The sequence below is a fragment of the Azolla caroliniana genome, unplaced genomic scaffold (assembly GCF_043228905.1).
Source record: "Azolla caroliniana isolate FFs.n. ecotype wild unplaced genomic scaffold, voAzoCaro1.0.p SCAF_2, whole genome shotgun sequence".
Taxonomy (NCBI): domain Eukaryota; kingdom Viridiplantae; phylum Streptophyta; class Polypodiopsida; order Salviniales; family Salviniaceae; genus Azolla; species Azolla caroliniana.
In genome coordinates, this window is record NW_028230437.1 from 25006684 (window position 1) to 25028914 (window position 22231).

Below are 22231 nucleotides of genomic sequence, written 5' to 3' on the forward strand. Positions count from 1 at the left end.
AGGGTTCATTAAGAAAATCCCAAGTCAATCCATCATTATTTCCCCACCTAAACATAATTATGAGAGAACTAGTTGGACTCACTAGATGTGAAGCACCATCAATTTCAATGAGATCATGGCCTTCTTTACTCGCAGTCATGTGCCTGATGATGATCGATCGGGCTTATTCATCATACCCCTATCATTCTTCTGTGCGATCCGCATTAATGAGTAGTGGATTGGAGCTAGATGTGTTGTATAGGTACTCACCTGACTTTGCATCTTCCCCCACCGCGCCTGAAGAAATTGATGATGATATGCGATGGGCGGAGGTCGGGTTACGGAATGTGAAGGGCGGGAGCATGAGGTTCTTCGAGAGGCTTTTGACTCATGATCACCACCGAAGGCGCCATCTCCTCAACTCCACCTCCGATGTCGTATCATTGGCACCCAACAACAGTACTTCCGAGATTGCATCCTTAGGCGGGTGGGTCATTGATTGTTGATTGTTGATTTTACTGTCTTACTTTGATTGATTCATTCACATGTCGTAGTTTTATTGAATTCAGTATGTAGAGATTCCTGATTATTGATTGACAAGAGTAAAAATGAACCATGGACAACCATGGATCTTGATGATAATGGTGACGAACATCACTTCATAATCATAATCATAATCATACTAATTGTTGTTGTGCACCATTAAACACAATGCCTGCTTTTTCTCAAAGTCTTTGCCGAGCTTAATTGGGCGGCAACTCTTGTGACCAATTTAATCAGCAAAAGAATGATTGTCGAGAATTTACCCAAGTCCTTTTATTGGCTTACAAGTTTTAGCTACAGATTGTCAAAACATCTAGCTACAGATACAGGTCTTACAGAGTAAAGATTGTTCGCCCAAACCGTATGATGGAGCCGAAATGTCTACACTTTTATACAAGTTTCATAGCATAAAACTTGTCTCGCCCAACCGTTTCACATTTAGTGATCGCCCACAGCCCTAAGACGTTTGCCAAATTTTCTAGAATTTCGTAGGTTTCATACCGTAGAAGCCGATCCTCCAACCATTTATATCTAGTGCGCGAATGCAAGTATCCGGATCAAGCAAGTCGAATGGGAAATATTTAACGATTAATGTGCAATTTGGAAAGTAGGGCGGCCTATAATAGTCTTGGAATTTTGTGGTTGAATTTTTGTTTAGTGCCTTGTCTTTATCTCATTGTAATTGGAGTGCCTTGTCACGATCATGGAGAGGTAATAACAGTGGTAAATTTTGTCGAAAATAACTTGTTCAAGGTAATTTACTTGATTTGGTGGTGCTTTTCCCTCAGATTGCATTATGCTATTGTCACCATTGGTTCCCCCTCCAAACAATTCCTCGTTGCCCTTGACACCGGAAGTGACCTTCTTTGGGTCCCTTGCCAATGTCAACAATGTGCTCCTGCGGATTGGTCTCTTTATGGCATCCAAGGTCTTCCGGTACATAATAAATCCTTCCTTAATCATCTCTTAATCCTTACTCATATACTTTAATAGAAGCATCAATATAAATTTATCATTTCCCTTCATTCAATGCAGTATCATTTGGCCTGAATCAAATAAGAATTACGTTGACCCACAATGTCCTTCATTAAATGTATCATGATTTGGCCTAAACCATATGGTAGCTAGGTTGATGCACAACGTCTATCTGAATTTTTTACACACTAGCACTTCTTTATAGAAACACAATCACACTAATTGAAGAAGGGTCTCTATTTCCAATAATTGGCGTGTTTGGAAGGTATGTTAGACACCTAAACATTAAGAAACAAGTGTTGAGAACAACTTCCAACAATACATACATAGGACTCAAGAGACATGTTGAGACATTAATAATAGGGAAAAGTACCAGGATACCCTTGGAAATTCGTCTATTTACTAGAATGCCCCTGGAAGTTCCAAAATTACAAAACTACCCCTATGTCCAAAAAATTACACTTTATAAAGTAATTATACACTCAAATATTTGGTAAATAAGACTAGTTCGGGTCCATTTCTTCTATCTTTGGTAAATAGGGCTTGTAGATTTGAGTGTATAATTACTTTATAGAGTGTAATTTTTTGGACATAGGGGTAGTTTAGTAAATTTGGAACTTCTAGGGGCATTCTGGTAAATAGACGAACTTCAAGGGGTATCATGGTACTTTTCCCTTAATAATAAAGTGTTTGACCAATCACTGATAATTGGTAGGCTACACCATGAGATGTTGATAGTTGGTGGACTATGGTTCTAATTGTAGCTTGTCCAAATGAAGCTTGTTCAATGGTAGATATGATTGAAATCAATATACAAAATTGTCTATCAAAGGAAGGAGACATTTTTGCAAAATATTCAACCTCGCCTTGTGTGCGCAATGTACATATTCTTTAATAGGCAAATTCCCAAGGTCATAGCCAAACATTCTTGCCAATGCTAAAGAGACATGCCATGACATGGATTGGCACATGCTCAGGCGCATTGAAAATACAGATTAAACTTATATTGAATATTCGGAAAAGGAGAATATGTGGTTGATGTTGCCTCAACTTACTAGAAACATGAGAACATGTCCCTTTAGAATGGCTCACATATGAGGACACCATGCATGATTTTGAAGAATTCCTACCAAGAGCTTATCACATGGACAAGTTCATTGCATGCGACACTAGGGAAGCTCACTGTTCATTTACTTAGCAAGTAAACCAAAGTCATGGAAGATCCAAATTATGAAATTAGGAGACAAGCTTAGTTTTATGTTTCCACTTCTACTTTTTCATTTTGCTCTATCATTGTAAATTTCCTACCTAAATGGCTAGGGAGAGCACCTCGTAGTGATAGTTGGCCTCAAGTGTTATGCTACCCCCCCTTGAAGTTTACGACTTTATAGGTATATATAGAATTGAGATGAAGGATGTGAGTCATATGCATGTTCGAGCAATGTTCAAATATTTGTGATAGCTTACGTCATGTCTCGTTTTATGGAGACTTCAACTTGCACAAATACACACACACACACACACACACACACACACACACACACAAAGACAACCCTCAAATGGGATGGTCTTCACTATGTAATGCAAGGGGTCTCTTTCTTTATTTCAATGTTAAGTCTTTATATTGATCCATAACCACAAGGTGGGTTTACATACAAGGGCTTTTGGTGTTGGGTTCGTTTAAAAGTTATAGTTGTTAACTTTTTCAATACTCATATCATGGGGAGATGAAGAGGATTGTTTAATTGGCATTAATGACAGTGGAACCGAAGGGAGGATTTAAGGTTAAATGATTGAAAAATCAATTAAGGTCATCACAATATTCAACCATTGTCTAAATAGAAAGTGGTGATGGCTTAAAAACTTGAATTTGTTTCTTAATTAGTTAATTAGTGTCTTGTATCACACACAAAATTAATTAACGTTATTTGTACATTCTTATTGTTATAGGAATAGCTTTAAAGAACCAAAGTTAAAGCCCAATTTTAGTGGATTAAGGGTGCTTAGCCACACCAATCACCCCGTAACAAAGGAGAAAAGATGAATATAGAGCACCATCAACGTCCCCTACCACCCAACATAGATTTGCATTATATTTATGAAGTTATGCAATGATAGATAAGAAGTATGAGAGTATTTTTAATCCAATGGAAGAGTCTCTTCACAACCACATCTTGATCTTATGCATTGTATGTCCTCCATTGGTTCTCCTAAGTTTTAGAATGATTGAGTTTCTACTTTTCCTACCCTTAAATCCATTAAATTTTGCATTTCATAATACTTTAGGTCACACCCCTAATAATAAAGATGTTATATTACCCTTGATTATTAATATGTATTTGGATAATGAAATGTACAACATGCCAAGTGTAATGTGTTGTGTATTGTATGTTGCATTTCTAATGCATGCTAGCAAAGTTTAGTAATTTTTCCACTATCACATAATTTTGGGCTTTGTAAGAGACGTTGATGTCATAATGGCTAAATGTTTGTGTAAACTTGTCCCAAACTCTATCATATGGCCTATGGTTTGGATTATAGAGCACCAAGGATCTATTTATTTGGAGTTCTTGTGTGAAAATGGTGACCTTTTTCTTACAAAGAGAACTTTGAAAACATACTCCACGGAGGTCCTTGTGTTAGTGATTGAAAGAGAATGATTTGGAAAGATTAAGAATGTGTAAACATCACAAATTGATGTTGTATAAAACCTAGTCTTCTTATTATAAGTTGTGAATGGTTTTTCTCATTGGATTGTATGAAGGAGATGAGATGACTAAAGATGTCACACAATAAAAATGCTAAAAGAAAGATGTAACTTGAAACCTTTACCATTAAGGGTAATTGGTACATAAGCTAAAATTACTCAAAAATCAATTTACATATTTTGATTATGGACAAATGCCCCTTTTCAAAGGAACAATAACCAAACCTCCTAGGAGTCTCTATGTTTGCACATATATGGAATGGATTCAATATAGTAGTTGTGCCTATATCCAAGGTTGGAGATGTTGCACCAAAAATATACATGGCTAGAGATACATATTGCACCAATATTCAAAGCTTGAACTTTGAGATTATTGCACCATTAAAAAGTATATACAAAATGAAGGGACTAATGATAAGACATCCTAACTGAACACATATTTCTTAAATCTCATAGATCTCCATTATAGCATTATGAGATAACCCTAATGAATACATCATGCTACTTTTATACAAATATCTTATGATATTAGAGATAACGCGTTCACATTATTCACGGATATACTTTGAACACGTGAACACAATGATTTCTCCTATAAACTGAAATTAAATGATTGCTTTGAAATTGTTTTTTTCCAGGAATTTGCAATTTATGATCCATCGAATTCAAATACGAGTAAAATTGTTTCTTGTAGTGATGGTATATGTGCCAACACATTGTCTCCCTATGTTTGTGTTGGGAATGGGCCATGTTCCTACAATGCAAATTATCTTTCAGAGAATACATCTAGCTCTGGAATTATAGTACAAGACGTTCTTTATTTAAACTCAGAAAACTCCATTGGATCATCAATTGAAACACCTATATATTTTGGGTATGTTCTACTTTATATTTGTGTCGGTTATTTTGTTTGGAATTTGACCTGATGATATTGATGTTTTTAATATGTTAGCCACTACTTCACATAAACTTTTGATACACTTTAGCCAAATTTTCGATAGGTGTGGACAAGTGCAGACAGGTCTTTTCCTTGATGTTGCTCCAAATGGATTATTTGGTTTGGGACCCGAGGTTTACTCTGTGCCGTCAACCCTCGCTGCCAATTCTATAGTCCCTAACCATATATTCTCAATGTGCTTTACATACACTGGGACCCGTGGAAGACTCATCTTTGGAAAGAAACCTCCAGCCTCTATTGTTTCTCAAACTCCACTCGTTCCTATTAATCCGAGGTATGTTTCAATCTCATCCTCTCACCCTTCCTTGTAATGGAAAGTCCATTCTGTAAGGTTACATTTTCATTAACTGTTTCAACTCCCCACCCCACAAAAATACGAAGGTTATAATTTGTAAATATACATTTGGCTAGGTAATGACAATATTCCCACATTTAAATGATGTTCAGCAAGCAGAATCCTCTACCATCATGAATCTTTACTATCACTCACTTCCCTATGAAGTACAATCATTTTTATCCCCTCCCTCACATCCCTACACAATTATTTCCATTTGTCCTTTCCTTCACCTTTGTCCTTCTAGTGGTAGTTTCTCTTACACTTTCAATAACATTTAATGCCTTGATTTGATTAGTTTTCACAATTTGTTGATTGAGTGTGTGTGCTTGTGTTTCCCATCCAAATACGTTTTGCCACTCAAAGCAACACTATCAACAAAACAAGAGTAATGTGTAGGCAACACCACCCAAATGTTGATTACACTTGCATAATGTCGAGAACGATGAATAAAAGAACCCCAGGAAAACTTGTCCTGTGAGAATTTATTGGGATGCATATATGTGTGCTCAACAAAGACAAGAAAAACTTATGTTGTTAATTAAGCAAAAACACATAATTGGATTCTTGAAATCATGATAATTCCTATAATTGTTGTAAAGAATCGATGGTGATTCTTGTGCAACGGAATAGATGTGCGTTATGTGCGAGAGAAAAGAGAACTCAAGATAGATAAAATGGGAGGAAAATAAAATACTCAAGAAGAAGGTGTATATTACACTAGTAGAATAAGAATTACAAAATGTAGCATAATGAGTCATAACCGACTTAGTATAATGTATGAGGAGGGTGCTTTATATAGAGTCACCCTCTCTCTTCATTAACTAACTACAACAACCACTCTCTCTCTTGGGGAATGTGAAGACTCATAGTCATGGGGAATATGTAACTCATTAGTTATGTGTCATAAAAAATGATTCTATGACACATAGTTAATGTGTAGAGAGTAGTGGTGTGACTCTTGACCTTTGAGTAATCATGGATTCTCAAAAGGTGTGTTCACACGTTGTGTTATGTTGAGCTTGATTCTCAACAATTGTTAATGAGTGACATAACTTGGGATGTGTTGCTTGCCAATAACCAACAATTGGCTCTTTTATAGGGAGGTTACATCTTGAGAAGTTAACAAGTTAGCATGAATGGAATATTCAATATACTATGGGACACTCTACACAACTTTGATTGTGGCTAGATGAAAGTCATCTAGGCAAAACTCATGTTGTTGAGTGTTAACAATTAGGTAGTTAACTAGGATTAATTATGTGAGTATTGATAAAGCAACGAAAGATTATGTGATATGTGTGAGAGGAAGAGAGAGTGTCATGAAGACATACACTTTGGCCTTACAAAGATTCGATCCCACAACATCTTGGTCTATATGTTAGACCTTTAACCATTACAGTAACATACATGATGTATAATTATAATAAATATATTATTAGTTATTACAAGATATTTAGAGTATTCTAGAACATTCTAGAATACTCCATAAGGACCTATAAATAGACGTCCATTCATTCATCACAACTCATTTGGTTCAACACTAGTCTTTAGCCCTTAGCCTACTCTTTGTAACCTTGTTTCCTCATAATATAATCTCATTTCCATTTCTTGTCTTCTCTCTCTCCTACTCAAGAGTCTTGACAGTTTGAACCGAATATTCTTTTCTTCTTCTCCAATTTCTTATTCTTCTTCTCTTAAACTTATTTAAGCGAATCTAGCAAATCTCTCTCGTAACTATGGAGTCCGTCGGCAAGCAAGAACATATGCGCGTTCTCTCCAAACTCGATATGCTAACAACCAATTTCGTGGCCCTAGAGCAAGAAAATCAAAGATTGCTAGGCGAACTACAACAAGTAAGTGCTGAGAAGGTACAACAATTTGAAGATTTATCTCAATGGGTGCATCAATTGGAGGGTACTTTATTGCAACGACAAGCGGTGGAAGTTCAAACTTCACCGAAAGAACCAAAGATTAGTCTACCAGCTAAGTTTGATGGTACAAGGTCTCAATTTCGTGGATTTTTAAATCAGGTACGGCTTGAGATTAAATTGCACCCTAGTCGTTACCCAACCGATGTTGCTTGTGTGGGACTAGTTGGCACCTTATTAACGGGTACCGCATTAGCATGGTTTGCACCACTCCTACAGAAGCACTCACCATTATTAGAAGATTTTGAAGGGTTTATTAATGAGTTCCAAGCCAACTTTGGAGACACTGATAGTATGAGGACTGCAATAAACAAAATTCGACGATTACTACAAGGAGATCGTCCTACTTCCACTTATGTTGTAGATTTTCGCCTTCTAGCATGTGATATTCCATGGGATGAGGCGGCGTTAATGGACCAATTCTGTCAAGGTCTGCACAATGATGTGAAGGATTTACTTCTTACCTTCCATGATGATCCAAAATCGCTTATTGAAGCAATAGGCCAGGCCGTGTGATGTGACAATCGCCTATTTGAGCGGTGTTCTGAGTGCCAACAAATGTTACGCTTCTGACCAACAGAAACATATGCTTCGGTGGTCACAACTCCACCCCAAGTATCAAAGTCAAGTTTGGTGGAAGGCCCTACTCCAATGGAAATTGAGACAACACGATGTCGAGGAAATTATCGGATGCTGAAAAGCAACAACGGCGAGTGAATCGTCTATGCCTCTATTGTGGTGGTCTGGGGCATATTGCTGTGAATTGTCCACATAAATCACGACGATAAGTTAACCAAGTAAGTGCTCATGACAATCCCATCTCAATTTCTGCCCCGCCTTCTCGTAACCCAAGTAGGCCTAGTAGTCCCTGTCATAAAAATATATTTGATGTCTTGAGCCAATTAGATGATGTGTTAAACGAGTAAGTCCAGCCAAAACACTCAAAAGAAGGTTGCTGACCGTCATCAACTTGATTCATCGACTACGTTTCAAGTGGGAGATCGAGTATGGCTTTTGCAAGGTCGCATTAAAACAATCCGACCTTGTTGGAAATTGGATTATCAACATTTTGGCCCATATGTGATATCTGGTAAGATCAATGATGTGGCATTTCACCTTGATCTTCCCCCTCATATGCATCTTCACCCGGTCTTCCATGTTTCACTTTTGGAGCCCTATACAACCAGCTCTATTCTAGGTTGTCTTACATCTCCCCCACCTCTAATCGAAGTTTCGGATGGCTCCGAATATGAAGTTGTTGCCATTCTCGACTCCAAGATCGTTTGCAACAAACTGTATTATTTGGTTGACTGGTTAGGTTATACACCTAATGATTGAACATGGGAACCTCTCGAGAATCTTGCTAATGCCTTTGAAGTGGTTGCTGTGTTTCACAACAAGTATCCGCATAAGCCAAGTCCGAGATCTTGTCTTCCGACTCATGTAACTCGTCGTCGAAAAGGGGGGATAATGTCATGAAGACATACATTTTGGCCGTACAAAGATTCGAGCCCACGACATCTTGGTCAATATGTTAAACCTTTAACCATTATAATATATATTATTAGTTATTGCAAAATATTTGGAGTATTCTAGAACATTCGAGGATATTCCATGATTATATTAAATATCATAAATATCTAAAATATTCTAAAACATTCTAGAATACTCAATAAGGACCTATAAATAGGCGTCTATTCATTCATTACAACTCATTCGGTTCAACATTAGTCTTCATAAATATCTAAAATATTCTAGAACATTCTAGAATACTCAATAAGGACCTATAAATAGGCATCTACTCATTCATTACAACTCATCCGGTTTAGCCTTAGCCTAGTCTTTGTAACATTGTTTCCTCATAATATAATCTCATTTCCATTTCTCTCTCTCTCTCTCTCCTACTCACGAGTCTCGACAAAGAGAGGAAGATACACTTATGAACAATAATATAAATGGGGGATGATTAACAAGAGTGTAGCTAAAGACCTTTGCTCTATATTAATAAACATCAAAATACAACGATATCCTCAATGAGGTATATATACATCTCATGTGCAAGGGTGCACATGTGTGAGGAGAATATAGGTACAAATGTGTAAGTCCTGTATTAAATGAACATGTGAGTGGAGTATCTAGAATGTATCCCACTCAAGTACAAAAACCTATTTAAGGCTTTAAGGTCAATACACTAACTAGATTCTATCTAGGTAACTACTAAGTTAAGTATGATGTGTTGCCTCCCTATACCCAACAATCAGCTAAGTAGGATATATTTTAAGATATTAACAATATAGTATTAACACAAACTGCAATATGCTAGGAACACCTATGTAACTTGCCTTAGCATATGTATCAATGAAAATCATCCAACATCACGATCTTCTTGCTCCGTGCTCGTTGTCTCTTGTTTGAGATTCCAATCTCAATTGTTGATGGGTAGAGTCTAGTATTGACCTTGATAACATGTACATCTACATGCACACATTACAATGTCATTTGGATGGTAGTAGACTGAAGACCTCAAACCACTATGATCAATACACTAAATATAATTTAGTATAAATATAGCAAGATACGACATATTATATATTACCATTGTATCATCCTTTTGTACAAGAAAAGGCCGATATGTTTGGAGATCTATATCTTGACATTCATAACTATTCTAATGAAAAGAATGAGTCAGTAGTTTCAGACATGAATGGAAGTATTAGACATATATGAGCAAATTGGAGATTTCTTACTAGGTAGTAGGGCCATGTGACATACATTTGCATGGAATACATTCCAAGTGGAAATGATGCTAATCTAATTTGAAGTACAAACGCAAAAAGATTAAGCATGAAAATTTTGATGATCTTTGTGAATCATTAAAAAACTCAACAAACGTTTTTTTTCCTTTTCGTACTTTGATAAAACAAAAAATTCCCTAGATCATACATGCAATAAGTTATTTTTTATGTGTTGCATCATGCAAAGATAAAGTCATCGTGACATGTAAAGCCAAACCAACTGATGTTTTTGATTGGCCATATAAGATGAGGTGGCAAATTTGGAGTACCTAAGTTGACGCATTAGAGGAGTTGATCATGTGTAACCTTATTCCATATTATATAGAGAATGCAAAATTGAATTGTTATGACCTTGCATGACCCATTAATGATATATTTATGACACATCCATGCCATCCAAAGCTACATTATCATGGCACATCCATGATACCCATGAGTCATGACCATCTTTTATACTCGTGATTCGTGAATGTCTATACCCTTAGAATTCATGGTAAAAATACAATCTAGATCATGGATCAACGTGCATTCTTTGGACAAACAAATCCTTCTTAAGTTTATTTATTATAATATTTAGTTTACTTCATATTTATACTTTTTTATTTTAATGGTATAGCAAATACGAGTTTATGTTAATGGAATGCTCCAATAAGAACTTTTATGTGGAAGACTCTTTAAACGACAGACACGAGGGTATAGATGGTCATGGGTATGTCATGAAGGTTGCAGTCTTGCAGATAAATCTCACCCATGTTCACAAATGTTAAAAAGGATTAGTCCAATGATTAAATAATGGATACAAGTATTCTTAAATTGAGAGATAACCCAAGGTTTTCCTTGAGACTAAATAGGGAATAAAATTCAACTCACCAACATTGCATGATTATGGTGTGATCTCGTCTAGACATTACCTCAAATGATGGACTAAAATAATGCACCAAGAGAGTCTGTTGCAAGTTGGTATTCAACCAAAACACAACACATTATTGATATTCTCGTTTATTTGCAAACTATAATTGAAAATAGGCGTAAAGTGCAACCGTCCTTTTGTAGATTTCAAGAAGTTTTTTTATACAATACCAATGTCAAAGTTATGAAAAACAATGGAAAAACGTGGAGTGACAATGTGAATGTAACGCTTTAATGGCCCAATTATCTCACCAAGTAATATGCAAGTTGTAGACAAATAAAGGCTTCTTTGGATAGTTGATTATCATCGTAGGAGTGAGACAAGGATGTGCTCTGCGACATACAATATTTGCATTGTGTGACAAACTAGAAGAACTCTAATATCACCAAAGTTAAATAAGAAATGTTTGTAAAGAAAAACAATTACTCATATGAGGGCATGGTATTTCTCATCATTTACTATAATTATTAATAGTTGAAACGAATTTGAGGGTCCCCACACATGTGGCCATGTACTTGCCAATAATAGAAAGTAGTAATTAAAGTTCCCTCATAATGTATTACCTCTATTGTGACAATAAAGTGTCTCATCTAACATTCTAAATCTCTTAACTACCCTACCATGTACCTATGGCTATCCAACTTGGTTATTACATACTTAGACTTACTTAACCATGCTCACGTTGAGGGTGCCTAGAATACAAATTAACCAACATTGCCAAACTTGATTTATGCCTACCATGGGAACAAGTTCAACGACATTGGCTTGTGATATGGTTCATTCAAAAGACATTGATGAGTCGAGCCAATTTGGTCGGTGCCTTCGCTGTTGTGACATATTATTCAAGATGGGGCATACCATCAAAGGTATGGATTTCTCAGTATGAGGTCGGATTTGCTCTAGAACACTAAAATGGATGCTCCCTAATGGAACTTTTCTTGGTGATGGTTATGTTGGTGATTGAATCTTCTTATCGTGGCAATTGGTCCTCATCAAGTTGCTCTACGACTTGATGCCAGACACTAGGCTCTTGATACTCAATCATTCTGATGGCCTCTCCAATCCCAATCCATAGAATGTTTGCAAACCATAAGCAAGTTAATGATTTTCTCTTTTGAGCCATTCACTTGCAATAATTGGTCATACTTTTCTTATGCATCATCGTGTAGCACATGCTCGTGTTGTTGACAACATGATTGATGACATTAAGTCCCACCAACTCCATGGTACACTTCTAATAACACTATGTATGCTCATACAACAATCATGTCTTGGTCATAGTGGTATAATCGTGGAATGCCTTTGCTTCCACTCACTTGATGCAATAATAGGTGGCTTTGATACTAGATTTGTTATTTATGTGGAATACAATTGGGTTGCATGGTCTAACAAATATGAGGCCTCATTTTGTAGGCAAACATGTTGAACACTTTGATGGCTCCAGATGCACGCATGTGAATTTACTCGAGGCATCAACATCTCTGTTTGCAACATTTCTCCTTATTCATTTGGTCCTTGAAACCCTCTTGGAGTCTACTTAGACAAAGGAAGATATAATAGAGTATATTGTAAACGTGAGTGTTTGCGGAAGCGTAAAACAGAGAAAAACACACAGAGAGAGAGAGAGAGAGAGAGAGAGAGAGAGAGAGAGAGAGAGAGAGAGCAGAACGTAATTTCCAAAATTATATCAAAACTCTGTATACACATTGTGCTAAGTAGCACTATTTATACAAGTCCTCTTGGGACTGACAGAAGTACCATGTACTTTAATGCTCACACGAGCATCTGACACTTACCACGAGACTATAGCTACCTAGTAGTCTATCCTATACTAGGCTTCCGATTGGACTGCCGGTTACGGATTGCATCCGGCCTCCACTGCTTGCCGGTTCGGTTGCTCATCGTCATACCGATCCGTTTCGCCCGATCCGTCTCGCTTACCGGCTCCGGCTTATTCAGCCGGTCCGGCTCTGGTTGAGCTTGCCGCTCAACACTCCCCCTCAAGCTCAACCTGAGGTGGGGTCGTAGTGTCGACCTCTGTGGTAGTCGGTTCTTCCAATCGACTTCTCCTGGCGTCACTCCGCCTTGCTTGCGCTCCTCGTCCGGTCCGGTCCCATTTGCCGCGACCCCTTTGGTTCTGTGCGCCTCGACCCTCTCGATCGGCATGTCTGCTCAATAGGCCCATCTCAGCACTCACGTTGCTGTGTCTCCGGCACTTGCCGATCCGTCGGCTCTCCCACGATGGCATCGACTTCCGTTGTGTCCGTGTCCCCTTGGCCTTCAGTTGATCCGACTCATCCGGATCCATCTGTTGATCCGAGTTAGCTGTCTCCGACTCGTTCCAGCTCTTGTCCGAATCGGTACACTCCGATTCGACTTCCGGATTCAGGCCTTTCACCACATCGGACCACTTCCGAGTCTTGGCCTTCTCCATGCTTCCCTCGGCTTCTTCAGCCGGTGAACCGAAATCGAATTCTTCATTCGACTCTGTATCATGGTCAGTACCGTCGTGATGACCTCCACTCAGCACGCACTTCTCTTCCTGAGTGCACGTCGACTCGGCTTCCTTCATCTTCTTGTCTCTTCTTCTTCCGGCTCTCCTCTTACCGACAGGTTCAACAATTTTTTGGCCTTTGCCCGTTTCGGTAGAGACTTTGCCCTTGCTTCTCCCCCTCAAGTGCGGCACGTCGAGATGCTGAATACCAAGCATGTCGGTAAAGTGCTGCAACTTGTCTGATCCGAGCGGCTTGGTGAAGATGTCGGCAACTTGCCGATCCGTATGAACATACCGTAGGTCAACTTCACCGCTCAGGACCCGCTCACGCACGAAGTGGTAGTGCACCTCGATGTGCTTTGTGCGAGCATGGAACACAGGGTTCCTGGCGAGCTGCAGGCTGCTCATGTTATCACAGTAAATCGGGAGCGGGGTCGGTACCTCGATCTGCAAGTCTCGCAGCAGTCGCCGAAGCCAGATGGCTTCACAAGTGGCAATGGTAGCGGCCCGGTACTCAGCCTCAGTGCTTGACAAAGCCACTGTGGGCTGCTTCTTGCTGCTCCACGCAACGGCCGCGCTACCTATGGAGAACATGTATTGGGAAGTGGAGCGGCAATAAGACGCATCGCCGGCCCAGTCAGCATCGGTGTAACCGACAAGCTTTTCGGGTATACCTCGCCGGTATAGCAGTCCCCGGTCCTTAGTGCCGCTGACATACCGTAATATTCGTTGCGCGCACTGAAGGTGCTCCACGGTCGGCTTATGCATGAACTAACTTACCATGCCGACCGGATAGCTGATGTTGGGTCGGGTGATGGTTAAGTAGATCAGGCTTTTGACAACCTGTTGAAACCGTTTTTCATTGTAGGCCGGTCCGGAGTTGGGACAGAGCTTTTGGTTCCGGTCCAGGGGTGTGGAGACAGGGCGGCAATCCGTCATGCCGAACTTATACAACATATTCAACACGTAATGTCGTTGTGAGAGCAATATGCCGTCGGGGGTCCGGATCACTTCGATCCCAAGAAAATAATGAAGGTCCCCCAGGTCCTTCATTTCGAATGCGTCCGACAACTAGGACTTGACGTGGTTGATTTCGGGAAGATCCAGTCCGGTGATGACTAAATCATCCACATACAAGAGTATACATACCGGACCGTCAGAGCCTTGCCGGATGAACAACGAAGAGTCCGACTTAGAGACAGCAAACCCCAACTTACGCAACCGGTGCGTGATCTTCGCGTTCCAAGCTCGGGGGGCTTGCTTCAAGCCGTAAAGCAACTTCTTCAGTCGGCATACCGCCAATTTGTTCATCTCCGATTGAAATCCGGGGGGCTGAGTCATAAAGACTTCTTCTTCAAGCTCTCCTTGAAGGAAGGCGTTCTTCACATCCATTTGGTGAAGATGCCGCCCCCTTGCCGCAGCAACCGCCAGTACCACACAAACCGTCGTCATCTTCACCACAGGAGCGAAGGTCTCGTCGTAGTCGATTCCGTGGGTCTGCACGTATCCCTTCGCCACTAACCGGGCTTTGTACCAGTTAACAGAACCGTTGGCATTGTACTTGACCTTGTACACCCACTTGCATCCGATCGGTTTACAGTGACGGGGAGGATCAACTAGGTCCCAAGTTTCGTTGGCATCGAGTGCTCGCATTTCTTCGTCCATAACGGCACGCCAATTTGCGTCCTTTGCCGCTTCTGCGTAGCTCTCCGGCTCACGCACTTCTGTCACTTTAGTCATGTACGCATAATGATGCGCCATGTATTCATTGTACCCGTACCGCATGACGGGATCCTTCTGGCGGGTTGATCGGCGCAACGCACCGTCACCTGATTTGAGGCCCTTCTTGGCCAGTTTGGTCTTCGTTGCCGAAGATCCGCCTTTCTCCTTTCCGGAGTCGGATACGCACCGATCCGACTCATCGTTGCCGGTTTCGAATTCCGGCATCTTCCTCTTCCCCTTCTCTTTGCAAGTGAACCGTTTCCTCAGTGACTTGCGCGGGGAGAGCACGGCAGAGTCTCCACCACTTGCCGTCTCTTCATCCGACTGGTCCAACCGACTCAGTCGCTCGTTCGGTCCACTCAACCGTAACGATTCCGGACTCTCATCTTGAGTCCCGGCTTCATCATCCTTTGCCAGGGCTGATTCAGGCTCACTGGCCTAATCTTCCGACATTGGGTCGGGATCGGAAGTCGGAGTCGGTACGGAGTACCAAGATGCCGATTCATCGAACTCGACATCCCGGCTAACTCGGACTTCCTTCGTCCGGGGGTTATAGCACTTAGACCCCTTTTGCTCTTGAGCATAGCCGACTAGGATGCATTTTTCCGATTTTGCATCCAACTTTCTCTGCTTCTAAAGGTGTCGTAAGTTCGGCTTGCGCCCGAAATATAGCTCATGAGCTGACACCTTGTCACCAATGCGGTTTTGTATGTAGACGGCCGTCTGGACCGCCTCCGCCCAGTAGAACTAGGGCATGCTCTTCTCCTCTAGCATTGCCCTTGCCGCTTCGACGAGTGTCTGGTTCTTCCTTTCGGCCACACCGTTTTGCTCCGGTGTGTATCTGCAGCTGAACTCTCGCTGAATTCCCTTCTGCTGCAGATAACCAGTGAATTGGCCAGAAAAATATTCCTTTCCGCCATCCGACCGAAGGCATTTGATCTTCCTCTCCGATTCCCGTTCCACCATCTTCTGGAGGCTCAGGAAACAGTCGAAGACTTCGCTCTTCCGCTCAATGAGGTAGATCCAAGTATGTCGAGTATAATCGTCGATGAAGGAGACGAAGTACCGGCTCCCGCCAAGGCTTACACTTTGTGTTGGTCCCCACACATCCGAATGGATGAGATCGAGCTTGTTACGGCTCCGGTTCTGTTCGGTGGGGAATGGAAGCCGGTGTTGCTTCCCAAGTTGGCAGGCTTCACAAATTTCGGCTCTCCGGCCGCTGAACTTCGGCAAACCGACAACGACTTGTTTCGTTTGCAGGTCTTGAAGCCTCCGGTAGTTGACGTGGTCTATCCGCTTGTGCCACAGGTCGATGTCCGACTCGACCTTCTGTCGATTCGCGAACAGAGCGGTGCCAAAGTCATTGGTGTTGAGGATAAACATCCTCCCGTCTCTGTGCCCTTGCGCAATGACTTCGCCCTCATCCTCAATGAAGCACCCGAGGTGCGTAAACCGCACCTGCATCCCCTGGTCGACAATTTGATCGACGGACACCAGGTTCTTCGTGATTGTCGGAACGTGTAATACGTTCATCAGCTTCCCTTTCTGTCCGACGTGGCTTAGAGGGACTTCTCCGACGTGCACGATTCGGTGAGGAGTGTCGTCTCCGGTTTCGATTACTCCTGGTTGATCCGGTTTCTCCAGAAAGGAGAACCACTCTTTGTGGTTCGTCATGTGGTTCGACGCGGCGGAATCAACATATCACACTTCCTCCGTTTTGGAAATGGTCTTCTTCATTGAGTTTTCCTTGTGATTCATCACCAAGGCTGGCCCCTTACCGGCCTTTCCGGTTCCGGATCCTCCTGATCCGTTTGCGTAGTGCGAGTTTTGCCGGCCACCCTTACCGGTCTTGCTGGATCCGGATTTGTCCGAATCGGCACGCTTTCTCCAACACTCGCTTTCCCTGTGGCCTTTTTTGCCACAATACCAGCATTCCGTAGCAGATTTGTCTTGCCGGCCTCTGGCACCGCCTTGACTCCCCCTGCTTGTGGAAGTCCCGGAACTGCTGTCGGCACACTCATAGTGCCTTCGTTCCTGCTCTTGCCGGCCGCCTCCATTGCGTGCCGACCCACCTCTTCCACCACGCCCACGGAGTCGATCCGTTCCCATGTACAACATTTGGCTGTTCGGGGATGCACTGGTAGATGCACCGGCGTGGTTCTCCTCTACAAGGAGCATCGACTGTAAGTCAAAGAATGAGGGGGTATTCTCCCTTGTACACACCGCAGTCCGGAACACTCCGAACTTGGACGCCAGGCCTCCGAGACATACCTGCACCATCTCGTCTTCCTCTACGGTAACATTGATAGAGGCGAGCGAGTCGCAGATCTCCTTTATCCGGCCCGTGTAGTCTGCCACGGACATGTTCTTCTGTCGAACATTGCTCAACTCCTGTTTGTGTTGCAGCTTCCGGGCAGTGGTGCTTGTGGCGAAAACCTTTTTCAGGTTCTCCCAAGCATCCTTCGGTGTCTTGGCGTCACGGATGTGGCTGAGCAGCTGATCGCCGACACTGGACGCGAAGCAGTACATCACCCTGCTTGCCACCTGTTCCCATACTGGGAAGTCCTTGTGTGCCGAGTCGGGCGCCGCATCATTCGCTCCTTTGACATAACTCCAATACCCGTGTCCAAGCAGGTACTAGTGCATCTTGTAAGACCAGGATGCGTAGTTGCTCCTGTCGAGCTTCTCCACCGGGATCGACGTAGCCATGCCTCTATCCATGTCTTCTACTGTGTCTGTTTTCGACCTGTTAGGGTTTTCTTCTCAAGAGTAAATGTCTGCAGCAGAGGTTCTCAACCCTCGCGCTTTGATACCATGTAAACACACAGAGAGAGAGAGAGAGAGAGAGAGAGAGAGAGAGAGAGAGAGAGAGAGAGAGAGAGAGAGAGAGAGAGAGAGAGAGAGAGAGAGAGCAGAACGTAATTTCCAAAATTATATCAAAACTCTGTATACACATTGTGCTAAGTAGCACTATTTATACAAGTCCTCTTGGGACTGACAGAAGTACCATGTACTTTAATGCTCACACGAGCATCTGACACTTACCACGAGACTATAGCTACCTAGTAGTCTATCCTATACTAGGCTTCCGATTGGACTGCCGGTTACAGATTGCATCCGGCCTCCACTGCTTGCCGGTTCGGTTGCTCACCGTCATACCGATCCGTTTCGCCCGATCCGTCTCGCTTACCGGCTCCGGTTGAGCTTGCCACTCAACAATATGCTTAGAGAATAAGTATCTCTTCCTTCTCGTATCAATACAACGAATTTGAGTTGTATGATGGTTTATTCACCCAACCGATGACTAGTTAGAGGGTCGCTACTCTCTTATTTAGGTGGGCCACCTAGTCCAAGGGCGAGGCATATCATTGTAGGATAATAAAAATAAAGAACCTAGGGCATGCTAATTCTATCAAATTGAACAATCTATAATGATAGAGAACTTGATTATAATATTCTTATAACTCCTAGATTTTATTCTTTAGCATGTCAATGATCATTCAATTATGGTTCTACCTCACTCATTCATCTTTAACATCGGAACATTTTTTATTGTTTTAGTCTTTTTTATGTTTTAAAGGTGTTAAGCTTTATGGTGGATACGTCAACTGTTAATATCACTAGAAATACCATTTTTGACACCGGAACATCCATAACACTCTTCCCTGCAAGTGTGGTGAAAGCAATTGGTGATATGGTAAGAGAAATCATGAATGGTTATTTTGTATGACATCGATGAGTTTAAAAACATGCCCAAAAGAAGTATTCATACTAAGAGTCGAGGAGTAAAGTCCTAGTGTGAGCCAATGACATTCACTCATAGATTAATAATTATGTACTCTTTCTATGAAACAACCTTTAACCTAGTTGTTATTGCACTTAGTTGAAGTATTGTTAAATCTTCCCATGCCCACAGACATGTGTGGATGCAACTCATATGCATCAAGCAACCATCCATGTGTAGAAATAAACTAGATGCCAAAGTATGGTGCCAATGGTATTTTTATTAAAAAATTATTGACAAATTTTTAAATGCAGTTTAATATAAAACTCGGATCTAAAGCATCCCCAATTGAAATTCAAGGTTTTACACTACGATATTGTTGGAACATCAAGTACGTATATGTATGCTTTATCATCTCATGATATCGATTGTTAATTGCTTTGTTGGATTAAAAGTCTATATGTTTAAATTTTCTAGCACTTTAACGGGCATTACAACATTGCCCACATTAGGTATTGTATTTGATGGAGGAAGTACGTGGGAAGTTCTACGCCCATTTGTGGGCATTGGAGATAACTCGGTAAACCATCTAATTTTTGTTTCTTATGAGTGTACATACATTATGTCATGTGAGTTACGATATTTGAATTGAGAAACATGACATATAAATGGTCTTAATTAAGAGTTTAAATTGTATCCATGCAACAGGGAAACCTATTATATGTTTGCTTAGGCATCTTAGAGGATCCAGACAATCGTTATAGCATAATTGGATGTAAGTGCAATAAAATAAGGGGATGATAATGCTTATGACATGGTTTTGTATTTCATAGTCACATTTTTACACCTCTTTCAACAGATAATTTCATGGAGGGTTATGAATATTTTTTTGATCAAGCATCGAGTATTTTTAGTTGGGTCCCTTCTAATTGTAAGTGTTCATATTGTTTTCGTTCACTGGAATTGTTTGATATAGGCATCCATGTCATGTATGTTGCATGTGTGTGTAGGTTCTGATTCTACTTCCACTACCACATCACAATCTTTACCAATTAAAGACTTCAATATAACTTCTTCACCGAACTCACCACCTGAATCATCCCAACCATCTACACCCTCTCCCACATCACCGACTTCAATGTCTGTAAATGATGGAGACAAGACGTTCCCTATTGTATCAATAATCTTCGTTATTTCAAATGCATTCCTTTGTTTAGTGTTGCAATTCTTATGTTGACAACATATTGATCAACCAACATATACGATGATGCCATTTTCTTACAATTCTCTGAGAAATATATACAACATTTTCTATTGATTACCAATTGGTAACCCTCATGGCAATATGCCAACAAATAAAGGTGTACATATATAACTTGATTGTGAGGACAACTACCCAAATTTGTAGTTTTGTTTATATAATTCAAGAAAACAACTACTTTGTGATGTACCATACAATGAACGAGGTTTTCCTTGAATCTTTTGTATCAATCTTTATATTTGTTTTATAATGCATGTTAGATGTAGAGAAATATGATTTGTGCTCACATTTGTTAGCTTGTGTATTTTTTGTGTTATATATATATATATATATATATATATATATATATTGATAAAAGATTCACTTCGGCATTAATGAAAAGATGCTCACATGCTACAAAGAACTCATATAGGTAACCATAACCATCATACCCTCATCAACCTGTTGGCATAAAAGGCTAACTCCTTCCACTTTGTATCCTTAGTGTGAACACATTATTTAGTTAAGGCTTGAGTATATAAGCTCAAACCTAACCTTATAAAAGGTGTCTTGGAGTAAAAAGAGTTATCTAGAGAAGAGAACAAGAGAAGACTTCCATGGAAGCTTAATTTGAGTCTACCTCCCTTCTTCTTCTTGTTGCATATCTGTGTTGTTTGCTATACACATCTTATCTTGCAGGTCCTTATCATATTCTTTATCTAACATATTACAATAAGTGGTATCAGAGTGACCTTATTGTCTAATGACGACAAATAGCAGAAAAACCTAGAAGAGAAGTCATCCAACTGAGAGAAAAAGACAAGGTCAACAACCTCTACTTCTAGTAAAAGAATGGTGACATAGTCCGACACGAGTATGGAAATCCAAACGTTCGATGGGAAGAAATTTGCCCTCTGGAAGGAACTGATGCAGGATGTCCTCATCATCCAACGACAAATTGAAGACATTCGGCATACCACCAAGCCGACTTCAATGTTTGTAGAAGAATGGCGATCTATGACAAAATAGTCAGCATGGCAACGACGACGACTACATGCTCTTTGTGGGAGAAACTACATGCAGTGTATGAAAAGAAATTCTCCTCATCAAAGTTGATACTGGTTCGACTGTTATTCAACATGAAGATGAGAGAGATGGATCCAACAACCTCCCACATCAACACCTTCAGTCGAGTGTTATCTGAGCTCTCCTCCCAAGGGATTAACTTTGAAGAAGAAGTTAAAGCCCTTGCCCTCCTTTCGAGCTTACTGGCGAGTTGGGAGGTATTTTGTATGACTTTTGCCACCAACAGTTCGAATCTAAATCTAGATGAGACAATCGAACAAGTCCTCATTGAGGACATTCGGTGAAAATTGATGGGACTCACCATCGAGGAGTTGGAAAAAGCCCACCATTCAACCGAGTTGATCGAGAGAACAAGTCGAAAGAACTGGTCGAAGCACCAGTTGACCAAGAAAGAAGGGAGACCGACAATAGTCGAAGTCGAGGAATAGTTGACCAAGTGATTTCTGCACCCACTACAGAAAAACTGGTCACAATGTTTTCGACTATTGGTTGATTAAAAGAAAGGAGAGCGGTCAATGATTCAAGTGGAATTCAGGACGTTCTGACTCGAACCATTCTCAAGTCAGTAGCCAAATCATTGTTGTCGACTCCCAGTTAGGAGAAATCCTCTCCCTAGAGGATTCGATGATCGGAGAAGTCCTCTATAGCATGCAAGACGCATGAACGTGGCTACTAGACTTCGGTGCCACATTTCACGTGATCCCAAATATCGAATGGTTTTCGAACTATTCGGCCGGAGCCAATGGCACTATCCAACTCGGCAATGGGCAGGAATGCAAAATTGCCGGAAATTGCGAGTACCAATTTGATTGACGAATGACAATACAATCGTC

General features: G+C 40.9%; 1 protein-coding gene across 1 annotated transcript; it reads left to right on the forward strand.

Moving 5' to 3' along the window:
* Nucleotides 1–20517, forward strand: LOC147867772 (aspartyl protease family protein 1-like). Its single transcript, XM_087315583.1, has 10 exons — nucleotides 1–466; nucleotides 1311–1458; nucleotides 4843–5078; nucleotides 5206–5436; nucleotides 18910–19045; nucleotides 19387–19463; nucleotides 19550–19652; nucleotides 19781–19847; nucleotides 19932–20003; nucleotides 20083–20517. The coding sequence occupies exons 1-10, from the start codon at nucleotides 60–62 to the stop codon at nucleotides 20307–20309; spliced, it is 1704 nt and encodes a 567-aa protein (XP_087171709.1). The 5' UTR covers nucleotides 1–59; the 3' UTR covers nucleotides 20310–20517.
* The last annotated feature ends 1714 nt before the right edge of the window (nucleotides 20518–22231 follow it).